Genomic DNA, 22,264 nt, shown 5'->3' with positions numbered 1-22,264 from the left:
ACGCTTAAAATGCAACACTATTTTATTTCATTTTAAAAGATAGAGGGTCCCTCCCTGCTCTGTTTCTCTATCAACCAAGGGGTCCTTTGGCTGAAAAAGGTTGAAGACTCCATGCTGTACACCAACAGCTGCACCTCCAGTCACCAGTCCATCAAGCTTCTGAAGTTTGCGGATGACACCACCCTCATAGGGCTCATCTCAGACGGAGACGAGTCTGAATACAAGCAGGAGGTCGACCATCTGGTGACTTGGTCAGTCAAAACAGCTTGGTGCTAATGCTCAGCGGCAGCTGAAGAAATTCATAGTGCCAAAGGCAACGATGGTGCACTTCTACACCTCCATCGTTGTCCATCCTTACCTCCTCATCTGGTATGCTGCTGCCACTCTCAATGACATCAACAGACTGCAGCTCATCATCCGCTGTGCTGAGAAGGTGATCGGATGCAACCTGCCATCCCTTCAGGACCTGCACACCACCAGGACGGTGAAGCGGTCTTGTAAAATCATGGCCGACCCCTCCCACCCCGGACACAAACTCTTCGAGATACTCCCCATCGGCAAGAGACTGAGGTCTGTCAAGACCAAAACCTCTTGCCACAAGAACAGCTTCTCCCCAACTGCCAACGGCCAATCTCCCCAACCGATCAAGGACCTACCAACCCCACCCACACACACTAATGCTGAACACAGGTGAATCCCCCCCACTGACATGACCCCCCCCCACCCCCCACTTGGACTGTAAATTCCTATTTAATGCCTATTTAACTTGGGACTGTAAATTCATATTTAATGCCTACTTAACATTCCTCCTATTCATGTATATATTGGACTGCACTTGCAGTGTTGTGATTTTGTCTTTTAGATATTCTCCTATTTTCCTTTTATCTCTGAATATTGATGTTGATGACCACTACGCTGCATACTTACACTAAGACAAATTCCTTGTATGTAATCTTGCATATTGTGGCAATAAAAGTGATTCAGATTCAGATTCTGACAATTCCGTGAAAACGAACTATAGGAAAATCTATTTTTAACTAATTAATACGCAGATTTATGCAGCAAGTTGCTCCAAAATGTAATCACATCATCTCCTCTATAGGAAAGTTTCTATCACTAGGCATCTTGCGCACTACACGCACTCGATTCCTAGGCTGGGCTCGCCCGCCCTGCAGCAGACAGACACACAGACAAATCGATTGACAGACAGACAGACACCATCATGGTAGAGGGACATAAAAACTACCAAGGAAGGATGCAGAATCACACAAAACGAGATCTGAAATGTGAAATATCTCACCTGATGAGCAGCAGCATTCACGGCCCAACACAACCTCAGTCTTCTAGAGCCACCATCCCTTTCACTGGGTCCTTAACTCTCATCTAACACATACACACACACACACACACACACACACACACACACACACACACACACACACACACACAGCAAAATAGTAATGTTTTATCTCCAAGAGTTTATCTGCACTGATTTGTCTATATATATAAAGACATATATACTGTATATGTGTGTGTGTATATATATATATATATATATATATATATATATATATATATATATATATATATATATATATATATATACAGTATATATATACATACATATATATATATATATACATACATATATATATATAGGAAGAGTTTATCTGCACTGATTATATATATATATATATATATATATATATATATACATACATACATACATACATACATATATCCATCTGCCAGGACCAGTGTTGTAGTCAAGTCACTATATCTCGAGTCCGAATCGAGGTGTTCGAGTCCGAGTCCGAGTCACCAAAGAAGAGTCCGAGTCGAGTCCCCAATTAGATGAGTCCGAGTCCAGAGTTACAGAACATGAGCGTGACTCCGCATGTAGGTAGAACACACGTGGCTGCCCTTGCACGAAATTGAATAATGTCACTGTATTAATATAGCTATCAATATCCTATGCCAAATTATTACAGTAGGGCCCCCTATTACCAAAAAAACGAACAAAAACTGAAAAAAGTCCGAGTCCGAGTCCGAGTCGCCAACTTCGGAGTCTGAATGCTTAAAGGAAACCAGAAATCTTTTTTTTTATTATTTAGCATTTTGAGTTCATCACATCACAGGAACCTATGTTAATAAGCCACCCGCCAAATTTGAACGATGATGAACGTCGCAAAGTATATAAATTTAGGTTTGACAGTCATGACAAAAGTCATGAGAATCAATTAGATTTTAGACAGTCTTTTCTCCCGCGGACTGTGTGGGCGTGTCCCGTGTGTGTGCGTGCAGGACTTCTCCTCCGAGAGAGAGAGAGAGAGAGCGAGCGAGGGAAACGGAGAGAGAGAGAGAAGGAAAGAGAGATGGAGTGTGTGTGTGTGTGTGTGTGTGTGTGTGTGTGTGTGCGATTCGATTAAATCTTATGACGTGATAAGATTTTTCATTTGAGCACGTCGCGCACGGCTCTCTTCAATGAGGAAGTGGAAATCCAGACCTTGTAGAAAAGTGGCGATTTTGGGGCTTTGGTTTGAAAGTAATGTCCCCTACTTTCTGAGGCACACAATTACTCACATAAGACCCTACATTTAATAGTTAGAAGGTTTTTGTGGATTTTGGTTTCCAGGGACTTTTTTAAGTCCAAGTCCAAGTCTGAGTCATCAGTGATCAAGTCCAAGTCAAGTCACAAGTCCCAGGACTTGGGACTCTAGTACTACAACACTGGCCAGGACGAAAATAAATCAGATGTATAGGAATCTATCTCAACCTTTTTTCTGGCTTCCTCTTCCTTGTTCCTCCTTCAATTATCTTTGTTGACTGTACCTCATCTAGCTCCTTGCGTGTCTCCTCCTCCATACGACGAATGTCTTCCATGTTCAACTCAATCCACTTGTCGATCCAGCAGAACAGCTGACGGTGGAAGTTCGTGAACAGACGCTTCTCTTGCTGAGAATGAAAGAGGAGGAAGAGATCAGATAGTGGTTTGGTGCAAAAACACAGATTGAAATTAACCGAATTGTAAGTGTGAATAATAAAGTCATGATAGTATTTGATTCTATCCTGCATTGCCCCATTTGTCCACTAGAGGCTAGTGCAGGCCATAATGTACAGCATGAGGGTGAGCAGTTACTTTTCCACAAATACGCTAAGATGACAGCATTTCATGTACCGGATATGAGACAGTATGGCACAACAATTAAAATAGGGTACTGTGCAGGATTGGGAAGGGGAATATGACTAAGTTTTTTTGGCACAAGATCCATGTCTGTTTGACCGTGTTGTTATAGTCCATTCTCTGTTTTAGCAACTGAATAAACACCCGCCAGCAGTGTTTACCTGGCTGCCATAAAGACCACAAAGTGGCAAACGGGAATATGCCAGTCTCCAAACAGTGGACCAACCTTTTGAATGAAGTTCTCCACTTTGTTTTGCAGGCCCCACCACTTGAATTTGACAGTGACCAGTTTGTAGGCACACATGTGTGGGCAGTCCGTCTTTTTAGGAAGCTCCTTCTGCAAAGTGCATTCATAACATCAGCAAAAACGACTCGATATACGGGCTTGTCCGTCTGAAATCGTCTGAAATCGTTTTTTTTTAATCGTTTTTATATAAAAGAGGAACAAATGTGTAAAGAAACAATTGACAAAGGTACAGTAGAGGCACAGTAACAGTTATGCAGGTGTGCGTTCATCGTCTCTTTTAGAACAGCTTCAAAGATGTTTCAAGAACATTCAGAACAGTATTTTATTTAAAATGTATTATAATAAAGTATAGCAGCAGTAATAAACTATAATAATAATAATATATATAATAATATAATAATAAATAGCACTGTACCTTCCAGTCTCGTCCTAGAGGGCCTCGAGAGGTCTTTGTTGACTTGAACTTAGAGGGATCCTCATCTGGCTTGTAGTCCTGCAGAGACAGAAGAGGAAAAACAAGAGGGATGAACAACAAGGACAAGGTGGCATGAGAAGGATATCAACAGTGGAAAGAGAACAGAGCATTGTGATAGACTCTAGTTGGATCTCAAGCTAAAATTCTTCACCTTATGGTCCACTTGGGTGCTGTCCGCAATATCAATGTAGACTATATCGACCTTCTTCCAGGTTTCTGCATCAAGCCCATGTACCTAAGAGGGGTCCATACAGCACAGTTAGGTCCAGACAAAACTCGCTGTTAAACAGGCAGCCGACATACCTAAGAGGGGTCCATACAGCACAGTTAGGTACAGACAAAACTCTCTGTTAAACAGGCAGCCAACATACGACAAAGGCTTTGCACACCAGGGTCAGAAATGAATAAGCTGGGGGCAAAATGGCTTGGCTTGGAGTGTCGACTAGCCGTGGTAAAGAGCCGCGGTAAATACGATATTCCCTGAATGCGAGTTCAACGAGCCAGTTACATGTCCTTTACAATCTACATTAAATGATGACACCATTGTTGTATTTTTACAGTTTTATTTTGTATGTGACATATACTTATTGGACAAGTATATTAACATTTATGGGCTTAGAAAAGTCTGGCCAGGTTACAGGCACCACACAGCCATCTTGCCTTCTCAGAATTTTCTCCTAGCCTGAAGATTGATTGACAGCTGTCATGTCGTGATATGATTGGTTGAAATGGGGTAGACATTTGACAGTACTAGCTGACGTCAGCAAACTGTAGATTCTTTTTATGAATGAAATCTTGAAAAATTAACTTTTGATATGAAATTTTTTGAAAAAGTAAAGAAATTTAGATTTTCGTGATTTGTGTGTGTGTGTGCATACATTGTTGATTTCTTCCCCTGATATGCGCAACACACACACACACACACACACACACACACACACACACACACACACACACACACACACACACTCATCTCATCATAGTGGTTATTAATTACATTTTCAAGGTGTCCCATATCAGGTTTGTGCCATGTCTCAATCTTGATCAGGAAGTTTTCTTTCATATATTCATTCTGCAGAGAGAAGAAGAATATTTTGAGTGAAGTGCAATAAAATAAATAAATGCATGCATGCACCCACACACACACACACACACGCACACACACACACACACACACACACACACACACACACAACACACACACACACACACACACACACAACACACACACACACACACAACACACACACACACACACACACAACACACACACACACACACACACACACACACACGTGCGCACACACACACACACACACACACACACACACACACACACACACACACACACATACACACACACACACACACACACACACACACACACACACACACACACACACACACACAGAGTAACAGTGTCTCTTTGACTGTCCCAGCTGCTCCAATTTCGCTGGAACAGATCTGATTTCTTTCTCAACTTTCGGTTGCAGTCAAGATGTATCCCTCTGTACTGTAGGCATGGAGGAGTGGTCCTGTAGGTGCTTATGTGTCAACACACATGCAAGTGTACATACAAGAGAGGGACAGATACTTACAGTGATGACTGCAGAACCAGATGAAAGGTGGACGTGCAGGAATATACATAGAGAGAGAGAGACACACACAGAGAAAACGTAGTATTAGACAATGTACTAAGGCCAACGGAAATTATCAAACAATATCTGACGATTCATGGTCAGTGTGTGTGTGCGCGCGCGTGTGTGTGTGTGTGTGTGTGTGTGAGAGAGAGAGAGAGAGTGTGTGTGTGTGTGCGCGCACGTGTGTGTGTGTGTGTGTGTGTGTGTGTGTGTGTGTGTGTGGTGCTTGTCTGGCAGTGTGTGTAAGCTCAGCTTGTAAGGCTCAGGTAACTGCACCCCGTCTCTCTCTGGACATACAGTAAATTATTCAACTTCAAGGTGAGCGACAGAGGGAGAGAGAGAGAGAGAGAGAGAGGCAGACAGACAGAGAGGGAGACAGAGAGAGAGAGGCAGACAGAGAGGGAGAGAGAAAGAGGTAGACAGAGAGGGAGAGAGAGAGAGAGAGAGACAGACAGAGAGACAGAGAGAGAGAAAGACAAACCTGTCACCAATGAAAGCAACATCTGTATGTCTGTACACTTAACATCTGGTTGTAAATATTGTCTATGTCCCTCTGTGTTGTCTGGTCTGTTTACTGTTGTAGCCTATGTGTAATTGCTTTTAACACTTGTCTGCTTGGCTTATCCTGTTTGTTATTTTGTTGTCTCCTGTGCATATACCTGTTGAGACTGCTGTGTCTTTTTACTCGTGTCCTTTTTAACCTGCGCTATAGCTTTGCTCTGTGTGTTTTTACAGTTTAATTTCAATTTTTATTCTTTTAGGAAGCCTGTTGCAACACCTTGGCCGGGGACTACGGGTGGAAACTAGCCTTTTGGCTAAACCTGGTGTATTTACATTGAATTGTTGATTAATATGTTCTGAAGGCAAGGCAGTGACCTCCAAGTAATTTGGGTCAATTGTACACGCACTATTTTAGGGTTAAATTAATTTAAAGAACCAAAAAAATGGTTTAGCATCAACATCAATATCCTACAGTGTAGCGGGAGATTCCCTGCCTACCAACACGAGCGTCGCAGGTTCACGCGGAGGTAACACGGGGGCATCCATGCAGGCACGATTGGCTGTGTCTGCGGGTGGGAAGCTGGATTAGGGGCATGTACGCATCCTGGTCGCTGCACTAGTGCCTCCTCTGGTCGGGCGGGGCGCCTTGTTCGGGGCGGAAGGGAACTGGTGGAAATACTTTACTTTACTTTACTTTACTTTATTCCATTTAGCAGACGCTTTTTTCCAAAGCGACTTACATCATATATCAAAAACACATTTGGTACAAGAAAATACAAAGAATGAACAGTCAACGCATAAATCATAATCAACCATAAGAGTTAAAAACAAAGACTAATACATAGCAACATACAAAACCAAGTCAAGAGTTAAAATACCAGGCGAGAAATTAACTGCACTTGTCTTTAACACATTGAGTGCCAGCCATTTTTTCATCCTGTAGGTAAGTTGTGCCAGGTTTTTTTTTGAGGATTCTGGCTCATTTTACAAGAGCCGAGGATTATTTTCTGTTAAGAATTCATGAACACCAATCATCTAAAAATAACTAATAGAATGTGTGCTTTCTCTGTCTAAAAGAGTTAGTTTGCAGAGTTAGTAGTTATGTAGATATTAGCCGTTGAGTACAGCATGGTTTCAGCGTCTGGAAATTTATTCAGAGATAAATGGCTTTTTGTGAAATTCGACAGAACAGTCACTTTAACCATTCATTTTTGGCATCAGTAAGACCGTCAGACATTCTAAACAATAGTTTTGAACAGTAATTTCCTCCATAACAACAGGAAACACCCCTCTCATTCAAACTCCTCCCTCCGTGTGTCTTCTCCTCCTTCCTCCTGGCTCTACAGCGTGCGTGTCAGAAGCGCGTTGCTGCTGCCTGCCTGCCTGCCTGCATGCCTGCCTGCCTGCTTGCCTGCGTGCGGACGCTCCTTGTGCGAGTCAAGATGGGCCGGGGAATGCGTGGGCGATGGGCAGATGTTGATTCTGGCCTTTCTGAGGTGTTTCAAAGTGTGTTTCACCTATAATCTATTTTGCAAATCGCTCTCCGCTCTCTGTGTGCGGCTGCCTGCGCGGCCGCTCTCGGGCAAGACAAGTGTGGAATGGATTACTGTAAAATCGCCTCGCCATTTCCTTGAATGGCTTGCTCCCGCGGCAGTTTTTTCTTTGATTTCGCTCGTCTGGGGGAGCACTGTCAACACTTAGTGGGTCGGTAAAATAGATTATACACATTCTCTTGCTCCAATAGTGATCTCGAAGATGTAAAAGTTGTTGATTGATGTCCCACCGTCAAAAAAAAAAAATGTTTATGTAAGACGAGATATCTCGGCTCTGGCACTCAAGCGTTGGATTATGTAAGACGAATTATCTCGGCTATGGCACTTAACGTGTTAAGAAGTTATGTCATTTCCAGGGAAGTCCAGGTGCAGTCCAAAAAGGTGAGTTTTGAGTCTCCTGCGAAAGATTGGCAGCGACTCGGCCAATCTAACCGAGGGAGGAAGCTCATTCCACCACCGGGGAGCTAGGGAGGAGAATAGTCTAGAACGGGACACGCGACCCCCAGGGCCACGTAAGATGGAGGGGCGAGTCGGGGTGCACAGGTGGAGGAGCGGAGGGGACGGAGAGATGTTTGGGAGCTGACCAGAGATTGCAAATAGAGTGGGGCTGAACGATGAACTGCCCGGTAGGCCAGTACCAAGGTCTTGAATTTGATCCGGGCCGAGATGGGGAGCCAGTGGAGCTCACGGAAAAGGGGAGTGACATGGGAAAATTTCGGTAGGTTGAAAACCAGACGGGCAGCTGCATTTTGGATGAGTTGAAGGGGTTGAATGGCCGAGGCAGGTAGCCCCGCCAGCAGAACATTACAGTAGTCCAGGCGTGAGAGGACCAGTGCCTGTACAATGATTTGAGCCGCCTCCCTAGTGAGAAGCGGACGGATTTTCCTAATGTTGTACAAGGCGAATCTACAGGAGCGAGCGGTCGCTGCAATAAAGGCTGAGCAGGACAGCTGGTTGTCCAAGGTCACCCCAAGGTTCCTGACTGTTTCTGACGGACGTACGGTAATGCTGTCAATAGTGATGGAGAGGTCAGTGAGGGGGCAGTCTTTCCCAGGGAGGAAAAGTAGCTCAGTTTTTGCCAGATTTAATTTAAGGTGATGGTCTGTCATCCATGTTATAATATCCTTGAGGCACGCGGCCAGACGTGTCTCAATTTGAGTGGCAGAGGGGGGAAAGGAGAGGAAAAGCTGAGTGTCATTGGCATAACTATGGTAGGAGAACCCGTGAGCAGAGATTATGTGACCAAGGGACCTAACATAAAGAAGAAAAAGGAAAGGGCCAAGGACAGAACCCTGAGGGACACCAGTGTTCAGAGTGCATGTTTTAGAGAGGGACCCACGCCAGAGAACCTGAAAAGAGCGGTTGGAGAGATAGGAGGTGAACCAGGAGAGTGCAGAACCAGAAATACCGAGGTCAGTGAGAGTGGAGAGAAGGATGTGGTGATTCACCGTGTCAAATGCAGCAGAGAGATCAAGGAGAACCAGGATTGAGGAGAGGGAGGAGGCCTTAGCAGTGTGAAGGGCATGGGTGACAGAGAGGAGGGCTGTTTCGGTGGAGTGGGCGGGCTTAAAACCAGACTGCAGGGGATCCAGGAGGTTGTTGTGAGAGAGATGGAGGGATAATTGCTCAGAGACTGCGCGTTCCAGTGTTTTTGCGATGAATGGGAGGAGGGATACAGGGCGGTAGTTATGTATGGCGGTATGGTCCAGGGAGGGTTTTTTGAGAAGTGGCTTGACTCTAGCAATTTTTAACACATTGAGTGCCAGCGACGCCATATGGCGTCAAGAGAAATTTACCGTAGAGTGCCAGCGACGCCAAATGGCGTCAATAACTCCAAAATCATATTTTTCCATATTTGTGCAGTTTAAGGTCGTACGCAGTCTGTCAACATAATTTCCTTCAATGGATCTTACGGCGCCACCTTAAAAAATCGACGCGATCAAAGCGCGCCTCCCTCCCCCGACTCCTTTGTCTTGACTGAGTTTGTGAAATCGCTTCAGTCCCTTGGTGATAGCATATGGTAAGCATACGATAGATAGCATTTAGCGAACATTAGCATTGAGAATTAGCATTGAGCATTAGATAGTTATTAGCGGTATATTTAGATCAGATAGGTAGATAGATAGATAGATAGATTGATAGCATCAGATAGATTAGTTTGTGAGATTGTGGTGAGTGTTGAGCGTTTGGTGTATTTGAGGTGAGTGCTTGGGTGTTTGAGGTGTGTGAGGGCCTTGTGTGTGAGTGTTTGTGATAGCGTTAGGTCGATTAGTTTAGCAGGCAGCAGTAGTAGCGTTAGCGTATAGTAATTAGTTAGTGTAGTGTGTGTTTTCAAAAAAAAACAAAAAAAACAAAAAAATACGTGTTTGTGCGTCTCTGTCTGTCTGTGTCTGTCTCTCTGTGTGTTGTGTGTGTGTGTGTGTGTGTGTGTGTGTGTGTGTGTGTGTGTGTGTGTGTGTGTGTGTGTGTGTGTGTGTGTGTGTGTGTTTAGTTGGCTAGTTGGCTAGTTTACGCTAGTCTAGAGCTAGATTAGCTGGTAGGGATGCCCAGGCGCAAGCGTCCCCAGCCTGCAGCTGGGCAGCTCACATTACAGCAGGCCCTGGACCGCGCTGTTCAGTCGAGAGGTCTCCCGGAGACGGACTCCGACGAGCCGGTCTCTTCGTCTGAACATGACGACACCAGGGATTCAGACTGGCAACCGCCTGCACCGAGTTGTGCCTTTTTGGACTCCAGCGATGGTGAGATCGATTTACGATCATCTGATATTGAAAACACTTTTTTCCTTCAATCATATATATCATATTTTTATAAACTCTCACTTTGGATACAGATGAGGAGGAGGAGACCCCTGAGATCCCAGTGGCGTCGTCTTCTAGAGGTAAGAACCTAGATATATATACGTTATTATTGATCCTTTGCAGGAAATTCATGTGTCAGGTATACAGCTAAATCTACATTTCAGGACAAACAGAACAATGTATCATCATCATCTTCATAGGAGAGCAAAAAGTAGCCTACTAAAAGTGACTTACAGTATATAGCAGTGATGCCCAACCAGTAGATCGGGAGAGAGAGAGAGACAGACAAACAAAGAGGGAGTGTGTTGTGGCGACTTTACTATGCAGGCTGGAAACTGTGTCTGTGTAGTATGCGTGTGTGCATTTGCAATGTTGAAACTGGACTGGTAGATCTTGGCAGACTGGCTTCTTGAAAAGTAGATCTTGGTTCAAAAAAGGTTGGGCACCCCTGGTATATAGGAACAGGCATTACTGGCCAGCAAGCAAGTAAAAAAAAAAACAATGGAGGTACAAATGTAAAAAAAATAAACACACACACGCACACACACCTTTTATTATTCAGCCATTTATTTTCGTAAATAAAAGCTTGGTAAGAATAACAATCCTGAATTATTTAGCCTATTCTAATACCATGTAAAATATACAATTTCAGAGTTGGAGGACAACTCTGAGGATTACGAAAACCAAGGGGCTTCCTCCAGCTTCCCACGTCTTGCACGTTTGGAGTCCAGTGATGAAGGTGAGATCAAGGCCATTTTAGAATTCCAATTCAATCTGATAGTGAATGAAAACATAAACTTTTTTCCTTCAAGAAATTTCAATTTCATATTTTTATAAATTCACTTTTACGACAGAAGAGTCGGAGGATCCACCACCACCACCACCACCTTCTTCTTCAAGTGCAGTTGGGCGCAAAAGAGGTGGGAACCTTTTTTATTCAGTTTATTTTTGTCAACACAAGGCTTCTAATTATTGGATTTTGTCAAAAAGACAGCTTGTTTACATATCACAATTGTCTGAAGAAAAACCTTTTATTTCATATTATTTTTATTTTATTTTATTTTTATTCAGCTGGCAAGACTCGCCATCAGGAGGACCCGCCAAGCTGGCGGGAAACGGGTGACTGGAGCCCCAAGAGCTTGCCGTTCACTGGAGTGGCAGGTCCCAGCAACGCGGCATCAATCCAGTCCGACCAGCCTGTCGACTTCCTGGAGCTCTACCTCTGCGAGGAGCTGCTGCTGCTCATTGTTGAGCAGACAAACACTTATGCAGAACAGTGCATTGCTGTCCTCCATCAGCTGCGTCTCCCATTCTCCAGGGTAAATGCCTGGGTTCCGCTGACGGTGGTAGAGCTGAAGCGGTTTCTGGGTTTGCTCTTCCTCACCGGCCTCATAAAGAAACCCAGCATCGCAGAATACTGGTCTGTTGATGTGGCACTTAAAACGCCATACTTCAGAAGAACAATGTCACGGAACAGGTACCAGCTTATTTGGCGCTTCATTCACTTCAGTGACAACCGGGAGGTCGATGGCAGCGACCCGCTGCACAAAGTGCGTCTCGTCCTGGACCTGCTCCTCTGCAAATTCAGGGAGATGTACCGGCCCTCACAGAACATCAGTGTGGACGAGGGGATGCTTCTCTGGCGCGGGAGACTGCGGTTCAAAGTGTACAACCCTGCAAAACCAGTCAAGTACGGGATCAAGAGTTACATACTCTGCGATTCTGAAAACGGCTATTGCTACTCCATGAAGCCCTACTGTGGAACTAGCAATACACTGCAGGACACCGTGCGCTTCCTGGTCGACGGCCTTGAGGGTTTTGGCCACCGCCTCTACATGGACAACTTCTACAATAGTGAGTCCATGTGTCGACTTCTCCTCAGCCTCCACATAGACTCAGCCGGCACACTCCGTGTGAACAGGGGAGAACCACCGTCAATCCGGCAGGTCAGCATGTCGGATCTGGCAGTCGGTGAACGACGCGCTCTCCACAACGACGCAGTGATGGTCCTGGCGTGGCGAGACAAGAGGATCGTCAGGATGATCACCACCTTCCACACGGATGACATGAGGACCGTAGAGGTGAGACAGAAAGGCCAAAGTGAGAGAGTCCCCCAACAAAAACCAGCATGCGTCGTTGCGTACAACCAGTACATGAATGGTGTAGATCGGCTAGACCAGAAGATCAGCTATTACCCATTCATCAGGAAGACAGCCAAATGGAGCTCCAAATTCGTGACGTACCTGATGGAGATCGCGATCAGCAATGCCTTCATCATATACAGGAAACGCAACCCAACGGCCAGCTGCAAAACGCTGAAAGACTTCACCCTGTCGGTGATAAAGTCCTGGACGGAGGCATCTGTCCCCCCCCCCCCCTCCTCCCCCCCCCCCCCTCCTCCTCCGGCGGCAGGTGACCAACCTCCTCCTCGCCAAGCCACGCCCATCCACCCGCGGAAACGGTCCGCTTCCGCTTCCGCGACTGTGGACTTCGAAGGACATGTCCCACAGCCAGTCGAAGTGCCACCCACAAAGGACAAGGCGTACAGGAGATGTGCGCACTGTGCAGCGAAAGGACACAGAAAAGAGACTAAATATGTTTGCCCCAAATGCGACTACCTCCCTCTCTGCCTGTACCCCTGCTACTTCGAGCATCATGCCCAGTGACAGTTTCATCCTCTCCCCACTCCAACTCAAAGGAGAATTCATTATTTGGCATATGTTTACATAAAGTTGTCTTGATTTCCAACAATTTTGAAGGTCCATGTGAAGAAGATAAAACAGTGCAGGACATGTTGTGTTTTGAATATTGTTATTATGTTACACATCAAATGAAAGCTTTCAATGTGTAGTTTCATAAAAATAAAAAATAAAGGTGATATATTGTTTCCCTATGTAAATAGAGACTTCAATATCCAGCATGACCCCATGAAAGTGAGCATTTTGATGTTAGACCAAGCTGTATACAGATAATTGTAGAAAATAAACAAAACATTATTTTCACATACTTTTCCCGCAGGTAAACTAGACATTCTAACCTTTCATTTCAGCTATTGCATTTGGTTCAACTCAAAGGAGAATTCATTATTTGGCCTATGTTTACATAAACTTGTCTTGATTTCCATATATTTTGAAGGTCCATGTGAAGAAGATAAAACAGTGCAGGACATGTTGTGTTTTGAATATTGTTATTATGTTACACATCAAATGAAAGCTTTCAATGTGTAGTTTCATAAAAATAAAAATAAAAGTTGATATCTTCTTTCTTTGTGGAAATATGCACTTCATTATCCAGTATGACCCCATGAAAGTGAGCATTTTGATGTTAGACCAAGCTGTATACAGATAATAAACAAAACATTATTTTCACATACTTTTCCCGCAGGTAAACTAGACATTCTAACCTTTCATTTCAGCTATAGCTTTTTGTCAACTCAAAGCAGAATTCATTCTGTCGCCTTTTCTAACATAAAGATGTGATTATCTCAGAAACTAATTTCACCATGCTTTTTTCGGTCGAAAACACTCTTTTTCAGAGGGGTGTATTTCCAAAATGGAACGGTTTATAAACACACTTTTTTTTTAAAATGAAACAGAAGGGTTCAAAGTTTCATTGAGGCTATTGGTTGTCCATATAAGAAGAACACAAAAAATGATATGGCTATATTACAATGCATTGCGGCCTATGTGGCACAGTACAGCACCTTTTGCCCAAGGGCCGTGGCACTCAAAGTGTTAACAGGCCGGAACAGTGCCAGAAGACAGGGAGGAGTTGATGAGGGAAGTAAGGAAGGGAGATAAGTCAGATGAGATAGTTTGGAGAAGAGGAGAGGGGATCGGATCGAGAGGGCAGGTGGTGGCAGGGTTAGATAAGAGAAGTTTAATGACGGCTTCAGGGGAGAGGGGAGTGAAGGAGGACAGGCTAGTGGCAGGGGGCAGGGAGTCCGATTTGGAGAGAGAGGAGCTGTTGTTAGTGGCCGGGGGGTGGAAGGAGGAGCTGATGTCATCAATTTTGCTGGTAAAGAAGTGCAGGAAGTCATCGGCAGTGAAACAAGAGGGGGGAGGGGGGGAGGGAGGGGTGAGGAGAGAGGTAAAGGTGGAGAACAGTTTGCTGGGGTTGGAGGCAGAGGACTGAATTTGAGAAATGAAGAAAGAGGACTTTGCAGTGGTGACAGCAGTGGTGAAGTTGGATAATATGAGGTGATATGCGGAGAGGTCTGAGGGGTTGTGAGTTTTTCTCCATTTTCTTTCGGCCGCCCGAAGCTCTGTGCGATGAGAACGAAGAGCTTCGGACAGCCAAGGTGCAGGGGGACAGGATCGGGCTGGTTTGGAGATGACTGGACAGAGGGAATCGAGGGCTGAGGAGAGAGAAGAAAACAGACTGGTTGCAGCATCATCAGGGGATAGGTGAGAGAAATGTTCTACGGAGGGGAGGAGAGAGAGGACAGCGGAAGAGAGTGCAGGGGGTGAGAGAGTTTTTATGTTACAACGGGTGGTAGTGTTATGAGTGGGTGGTGGGGGGGGTTTGGGGAGGGAGATGGGAAGGGAGAACGTTATGAAATGATGGTCGGAGACTGGGAGAGGAGTGACTATGTGGTTGGAAGTGCTGCAGGAACGGGTGAAGATTAGGTCAAGGAGGTTCCCGGCCTTATGAGTGGGCGGAGAAGGAGAGAGGGAGAGGTCGAAAGAAGAGAAAAAGTGTTGAAAAAGGGGAGATTGAAGGATTGCTGCCATGATATTGAAATCACCTAGGAGGATGAGAGGTGTCCCGTCTTCAGGGAAGAGAGAGAGGAGAGCATCCAGCTCTTCGAGGAAGGTCCCAAGCGGACCAGGTGGGCGGTAAATAACGATGATATTGAGCATAGTGGGCAGAGAGACAGAGACAGAGTGGAATTCAAAAGAGGTTAAAGAGAGGTGAGAAAGAGAAAGAGAAGAGGCCTTGTATGTCCATTTAGGTGATATAAGGAGCCCCGTGCCTCCACCCCGGCCAGTGGCTCTGGGGGTGTGGGAAAAGGAGAAGGCATCGGAGAGGGCAGCTGGAGTTGCAGTGTTCTCGGGAGTGATCCAGGTCTCGGTGAGGGCAAGAAAAAGGAGGGATTGTGAAAGGGCATGAGCAGAGATGATGTCAGTTTTATTAGTGGTAGATTGGCAGTTCCAGAGTCCAGCAGTGATATTGAAAGGTAAATGGGAAGGTTTAGGGAGTGAATAATTATCTGGGTTGTTGTTGGGTAAGATGAAGTGTTTCTTTTTTGAATTGATTCTTGATGATGTATATACAGGAATTTGTTTCGGAATTTCAACAGGGATGGGGATAGGTAGAGGAGGTGTAGTGAGCTTAATAGGGGGATTTACGCTGTGTGTGGTATGATTATTGTCGGTGAAATGAACAGAAGAGGCAGAAAAAGGAGAGGTAGTGAGACTGCCAGGCCATGGGGGGGAGCTATTACGGTTTTGAACGGAGATGAGGGGGCAGAGGTGATGCTGACCGGATATGGCCAGTGGACGAGGAGGCTCTTGTCGCTCTAGTCAGTGGAGAGGTATGGATGCTTGAACGGCTAAGGCACGATGTATATTGGCTGAGAGCATTTTGGCTCCCCGTGCGTTTGGGTGGAGACCATCCGGAGCGAAAAGAGAGGGACGCTCCCAGAACAAAGTGAAATTATGAATGAAAGTGATATTGTGGTTGACGCAGATGGAGTGGAGCCAGGTGTGGAGAGCAAGCAAGCGACTAAATCTTACGTCACCGCGGCAGAAAGTGGGGATGGGGCCGGAGAGGAATACTGATTTACCGGATTTGTCGAGTAGGTTGAAGAGACTGAGGAAGTTTTGCTTTGTGAGTTCGGACTCTTGTTTATTGACGTCGTTGGAGCCAATGTGGAGGATTATTTTGTTGATCGATGGGGGAAGTGAAACCAGGATAGCCGGGAGTTTGTCATGAATGTCAAGAGTGGTAGCGCCGGGGAAACAATGTGTGATGGCGTTGATGAAGCGGAGATTCCTGGTGATGGAGTCGCCAACTATTAAAACAGTGGGGGGGATGAGGGGGGGCGGGCGGATCGGACGTGGACGGGGATGGATAGGGGGGTCAGTGTGTGTAGCAGTTGGAACCGGGTAGGCAGGAGGGGTAGTAGGCGAATTACCACTGGGCGGGGGGACGGGGAGAGAATGGGTGGGAGAGGGGAGTGGGGCAGGAGGGGTGATGGGCGACTTAGAGGGAGACTGAGGAGGACAGGGGGTGAATGTGAAGCGAGCCGGGTAGATGAAAGGGGTACGCGATTGGGGGGGAAGTGCAGTGGAAGGCGGGTGACTGGATGATGAAGGTGAGAGCAGAGTTTCATATTCGAGACAGGAGAACTTGTTGTGAGTGGGCAGCTGGTTATTAACGGGTAATCGGGGGCGTGGAAGGAGTTTCCCTCCGTGGTTACCCATGCCAGCTGTTGTCCAAGTCTTGGTCTGGCCAGGGGTGGAATAGGCCAGAGCTTCTGGCTTAGCATCGGGCCCCTCCCACTGGTCAGTCCGAGTGATGACGTAGGCCGGGTCGAGGATAGTGTCTGCCAGGGCTGCGGAGGTGTAGATGGCCGCAGGACCCATGATCAACGAGTCGGAGTCCAGCTCCTCCCACGTGCTACCTCCTGACGGTGAAGCTCCCCGCTGTCAGGTGAAAAGAAGCGGCTGGCAACTGCACATGTGTCGGAGGAAGCATGGTGCTAGTCTACGGCTCTCCCCAGATCGGCAGAGGGGGTGGAGCAGCAACCGGGGCAGCAAGGGGGAAATTGGCCAAGTACAATTGGGGAGAAAATGGGGGGAAAATCGGAAAAAAAACATCAATATCCTACTCCTATTGGAGAGTCCATCCGTATGTAATGTATGTATCATGCATACATGCATGTACAGTATGCATACATGACAGGTCTGCATTACAGCAATGCTGTCAGAGTTGCAGGTTTGATTCCAACTGGGGCCAATAACAGTTAGAAGTAATGTATGCACCAACTACAGCTTTAGATGAAAGCACTGAACAAATTGTGTTACTAATAACATACATTTTCATAATAATAGTTATTCCCACAAAGCTGTCAAACTTGATGCTGTGTGTGACTTCCGGTTGTAGCATGTAGAGGAAGGACGCTCGAGGGGAGGCTCTCGGTCTACTTTTGCTATTTTCTTGTTTTATCAAGCTTTTTCTCTGAAACTTTTGTGAAAACGGTCGAGTAGGATTCACTTTGGAGTTTTGCTTGTGAAATGAGCGTGGGGTCTGCGAAGCCTAGGAGCAGCGCACGAACAACTAAGGCACAAATAGCGGCTACACGTGCTAGCACCAACGCAGCATTGAAGCTAGCATCATTTGCAGCACCCGCACCCGAGGCTAGCAAAGCCAAAAGCAAAACTGATAGCGTTATGCCCATCACGATGGAACAACTGTCCGCGGAATTCGCAAAGCAGAGGGCGTCACTCAAAGATGATTTCTCAGCCCTGATCCAAGAATCCACTAAACCACTACAAGCCTCCATGGACTCATTACAAACAACAGTGAACTCTTTCCAGAACCGCTTGTCCTCTGTGGAGTCCACCATTAAAACGCTCCAAACCCAAAACCAGTCTCTTTTGGACCGTGTTGACGATCTCGAAAATCGGTCTCGGAGGGCTAATCTCTGTGTACTTAACATCCCCGAGGGCAGTGAGGAAGGTAAGGACCCACTGAAGTTCATGTCGGAGCTGCTGATACAAGTGATGGGACCCGACGTCTTCCCTGCGCCGCCTGAATTGGAGCGAGCCCACCGGACCCCGACCACCAGGTATGCCGGTCGCCAAGAGAAGAATCCCCGCACATTCCTGGTCTGTTTCTCCAGATTCCAGCAGAAGGAGGCTGCGCTACGCTGGGCCAGGAACCACGAGCTGAAATATCAAGGAGCTGTTTTAAGGATCTATCAAGACCTCAGCACAGCACTCGCCAAAAAGCGGGCCGCATTCAATGGTATAAAGCAAGCGTTATACCGAAAGAACGTGCGGTTCCACCATCTATACCCGTCACGGCTGCGTGTGATGCATGGAGACGACGTGCGCATTTTCGAATCGCCTGATGAAGCTCAACAGTTTTACGATCAGAGGATCAGTAAGGAGTAGTAATATGGCTACTCTTTCTTTGGGCCGTACCGTACGCCACGGAGCTGGTTAATGTCACCCGAACTGGCTTGATAAATGTGGATTTTTTATTTTCTTTATTTTTTTCCTTTTGAATTCATCCGGCCAGCAGCCTTAAGACTCAAAGTATTGTCACTCTCACTGATGTTATTGCTGTGCTAATTTATGTTGTAAAGAACACTTAATTTCTTATAGTTTACATTACACGAATAACACATAACTTTCAGCCCAAAAGAAAATGGAACGGAACGCGCTTCCTTAAGAAGGCCTCTAGAGGGCGATTTAGGCTAAGAGTATTATTATTTTCACTGAGAATGACCCGCCTGTAGGCAGATGATGTATGCGTGAACACTATGTGCTATGTGCATGGGTAATGCTGGTTATACACAAGATATGGGCGTGTCTGTTATTGTCTAATGTTTTTTTTTTAATGATTATACTGATTGGGGCTGCAACTAGCATTGTTTTCATTACGGGTACCCTTTACTTGGGCCATACGCTATGAAGCTGGTTAATACCACCCAACTGGCGTAATACATGTTTTTTTTTATTTTCCCCTTGAATTCATCCGGCCAGCAGCCCTAAGTCTCAAAATATTGTCACTCTCTCTGACGTTATTGCTGGGCTAATTTATAATGTAACTCAAACTGGCTTGAAAAATGCAAAAAAAAAAAAAATCTTCCTTTCTTTCCTTTTGAATGAATCCAGCCAGCAGCCCTAGGACTCAAGATATGGTCACTTTCTCTGTGATGTTATCGCTGGGCTAATTTATATTGTAAAGAACACTTGATTTTCTATAGTTTACCATTACGCAAATATATACACAAGCCAAATCATTTTCAGCCCAAACAAACCAACCATCAGGAACGAGAGAATGACGCGCTTTCTTAGAAGCCCTCTAGAGGGCGACTTAGGCTAAGAATATTTTTGACTGAGAAATGACTCACCTGTAGGCTGGTGATACCAGCTTGATCACTTCACATGGCCACTTTTCAATTCCCCCCGTACTCCGTGTATGGGTTTACACAAGACATGGGCTTGTTTGTTATTGTAATATGCTCTTTATGATTATATTGATTGGGGATGCAATGCAACTGCCGATTGTTTTAATTGTCAATTGATCTGTCGATAATTATTGATTATTTTCTTTATTAATTGGGTGGTTGTTTGGTCTACAGAGGGTTGGAGAAGTGTAAAATGTCGATCATTGTTTCTCCGGGCGCAAGATGACATCCTCAAAATGTCTTGTTTTGACCACAGCCCGGGGATATTCACTTTACTTCCATAGAGTAAAGAAACCAGGGAATATTCACATTTAGGAAGCTCGAATCAGGGAGTTTTGATTTTTTCCCCCCTTTTTTCTTGGGAAGTTGCTCAGGGCGATTGGTCGACTGTCTGAGTATTTATCAATTTGCTTTCTGTTGTTCGACTGGTCGATTAATCGATTAACAGTTGCAGCTCTAATATAGACTGTTCATCTGATTTGTACATGTGTTGCACAACCATTTCCATTTTATTTGGTATTTTATTATTCATTTTGTTTACTCTTAAGGCTTGGTTGTAATAAGCTTGTATGCTGGAATTCACCGGGAGCCTCCTTGGTTAGAAGTAAGAGGTTGTATATCTACTATGTGTAACCGTTTAAGTCAATTAGGTAATACGGGACACAGCGTGTCATGTTCTGGGCGACACGCGAGGGGGTGGGAGGGGTGTGTGTATTGTTGTTTTTGTTTGTATAAGGCTACCAGTCGCTTCTTTTTGCAGTATGCATGTGTGCTTGCTTATAAATATGTAATTCCTGTTACCCTATGTTTGGATTTCAAGGTGGGACTCAGTTAGGGGGTAGGGATCTCAACCTTGTCTCGTGGAATGTCAAAGGGCTCGGCCAAGCTATAAAAAGGGAGAAGGTTTTCAAACATCTGAGATCTTTATCGGCAGACATCATTCTCTTGCAGGAGACTCACCTCAAGTCTAACCAACAACGTAGTCTTAGGCGCAGCTGGGTATCACAAGTGTATCAGTCCACATTCTCATCTCATGCCTGGGGTGTGGCTATTCTCATTCGGAAGAATATTCCATTTCAACTCACTTCTTTGACCACAGACCCTCTTGGTAGGTATATTTTAGTTTCAGGAACCATTCATTCATTTCCAATAACACTGCTCAATATTTATGGTCCAAATACCGATGATCCACATTTTTTTAGGAAAGTTTTTGATCTACTCCCTGACAACAGTAATTCTAAAATAATAATTGGAGGTGACCTCAACTGCTACCTGGATCCATATCTAGACAGACTATCCTCACGTCCACCCCCAAATATCTCGTCAGTGCAGGTCCTAAACAATCTGATCAAATCTAGGAATTTAGTAGATATCTGGAGGGTTCAACACCCTACTGACAAAGACTATTCATTTTACTCCCACGTCCATAAATCCTACAGTAGAATAGATTACTTTATAATAGACTCTCAATTAATCTCCCACGTTACTAGTACAAAATATCACAATATATTGATTTCTGATCATGGCCCCCTGACAATGTCTCTAAATTTCTCTCTTCCCAAACAGACGTACTCTTGGCGGTTCAACCCCTCCTTACTTGCTGAAGGGAAATTCATAGCATATATTAACACAAAATTAAAACATTTCATGGAATTTAATGATAATGGTGAGGTATCGGACTCCACATTATGGGAAACTTTAAAGGCTGTCACTCGTGGGCATATAATCTCATACGAGGCCACTGCCAAGAAGGAAAGAGGGCGGAGGCTATTGGAGATTGAAAACGCTCTTCCCACCCTTGAAACTGCATACCAGGTCTCAAAATCCCCTGACGACTATAATAAGATATTGAAGTTGAAATATGAATACAACTGCATCCTGAGTGGTCAAATAAACACTCTCCTTTTAAAACTAAAGCAAAAGCAATTTGAGTTGGGAGATAAGCCTCAGGCACTCTTGGCGCGGCAGCTTAAGGGCGCCCAGGCCTCTAGATCAATCCTCTCTATCAAATCAAAGGGGGGCGCCTTGCTGACTAACCCTAAGGAAATAAATGACAGTTTTAAGGAGTTTTACAGTGAACTGTATTCGTCTAGGTGTGATGCCACTCAATCTGATCTGGACGCTTTTTTCGACACTCTTCAAACACCCAAACTCAGTGACGCTGCCAAAGAGGACCTAGACTCTGATTTCACATTAGAAGAAATAACTTCCGCCATTAAATCATTCCCATCAGGCAAAGCAGCTGGGCCGGATCGATTCGGCGCTGAATTTTACAAGACATTTTGCAACATTCTCGCCCCAGTCCTCCTTAGAATGATAGCTAGCTCTAAGAAGGACAAAGTCTTGCCTAAAACATTATATGAAGCTAATATCTCCCTCATTTTAAAAAAGGGGAAGGAGGAAGTAGACCCAGCCAGTTACAGACCTATAGCACTCCAGAATTTTGACAGGAAGGTAATTACTAAAACGCTGGCTACCCGGCTAAATAAACATTTGTCGTCTATTATTCATCCTGACCAGACAGGGTTCATTCCGAACAGGTTCTCTTTCGCCAATGTCAGACGCCTCCTCAACACCATATACGCAGATCACAATAAGACTAACGGAGCAGCAATTTTATCACTTGATGCACAGAAAGCGTTGGATCAGGTTGAGTGGCCTTATATGTTCGAGTCACTGCACAGATTTGGGTTTGGCGATTCATTTGTATCTTGGGTAAAG

The 22,264-nt window shown here is 45.1% G+C and overlaps 1 protein-coding gene across 1 annotated transcript in view; it reads right to left on the bottom strand.

Annotated features, from left to right (window-relative positions):
• Positions 1-1,335: 1,335 nt before the first annotated feature.
• The window catches only part of pitpnab (phosphatidylinositol transfer protein, alpha b), a gene marked incomplete at its 3' end in the record, with an annotated part of 50,294 nt that continues 29,365 nt past the window's right edge, over positions 1,336-22,264 (bottom strand). Inside the window, exons 5-11 of the mRNA XM_083633340.1 lie at positions 5,505-5,512; positions 4,904-4,978; positions 4,058-4,141; positions 3,847-3,924; positions 3,411-3,521; positions 2,833-2,955; positions 1,336-1,383 (exon numbers count right to left, since the gene is read on the bottom strand). Of these exons, the coding sequence (XP_083489466.1) occupies positions 1,336-1,383; positions 2,833-2,955; positions 3,411-3,521; positions 3,847-3,924; positions 4,058-4,141; positions 4,904-4,978; positions 5,505-5,512 (527 nt within the window). The remainder of the gene's footprint in view (positions 1,384-2,832; positions 2,956-3,410; positions 3,522-3,846; positions 3,925-4,057; positions 4,142-4,903; positions 4,979-5,504; positions 5,513-22,264) is intronic.

The sequence above is a fragment of the Poromitra crassiceps genome (genome assembly GCF_964638095.1).
Source record: "Poromitra crassiceps genome assembly, chromosome: 1".
Classification (NCBI taxonomy): Eukaryota; Metazoa; Chordata; class Actinopteri; order Beryciformes; family Melamphaidae; genus Poromitra; species Poromitra crassiceps.
Note: the sequence above shows the minus strand (reverse complement) of the source record. Positions and strands in the feature narration are given on the sequence as shown.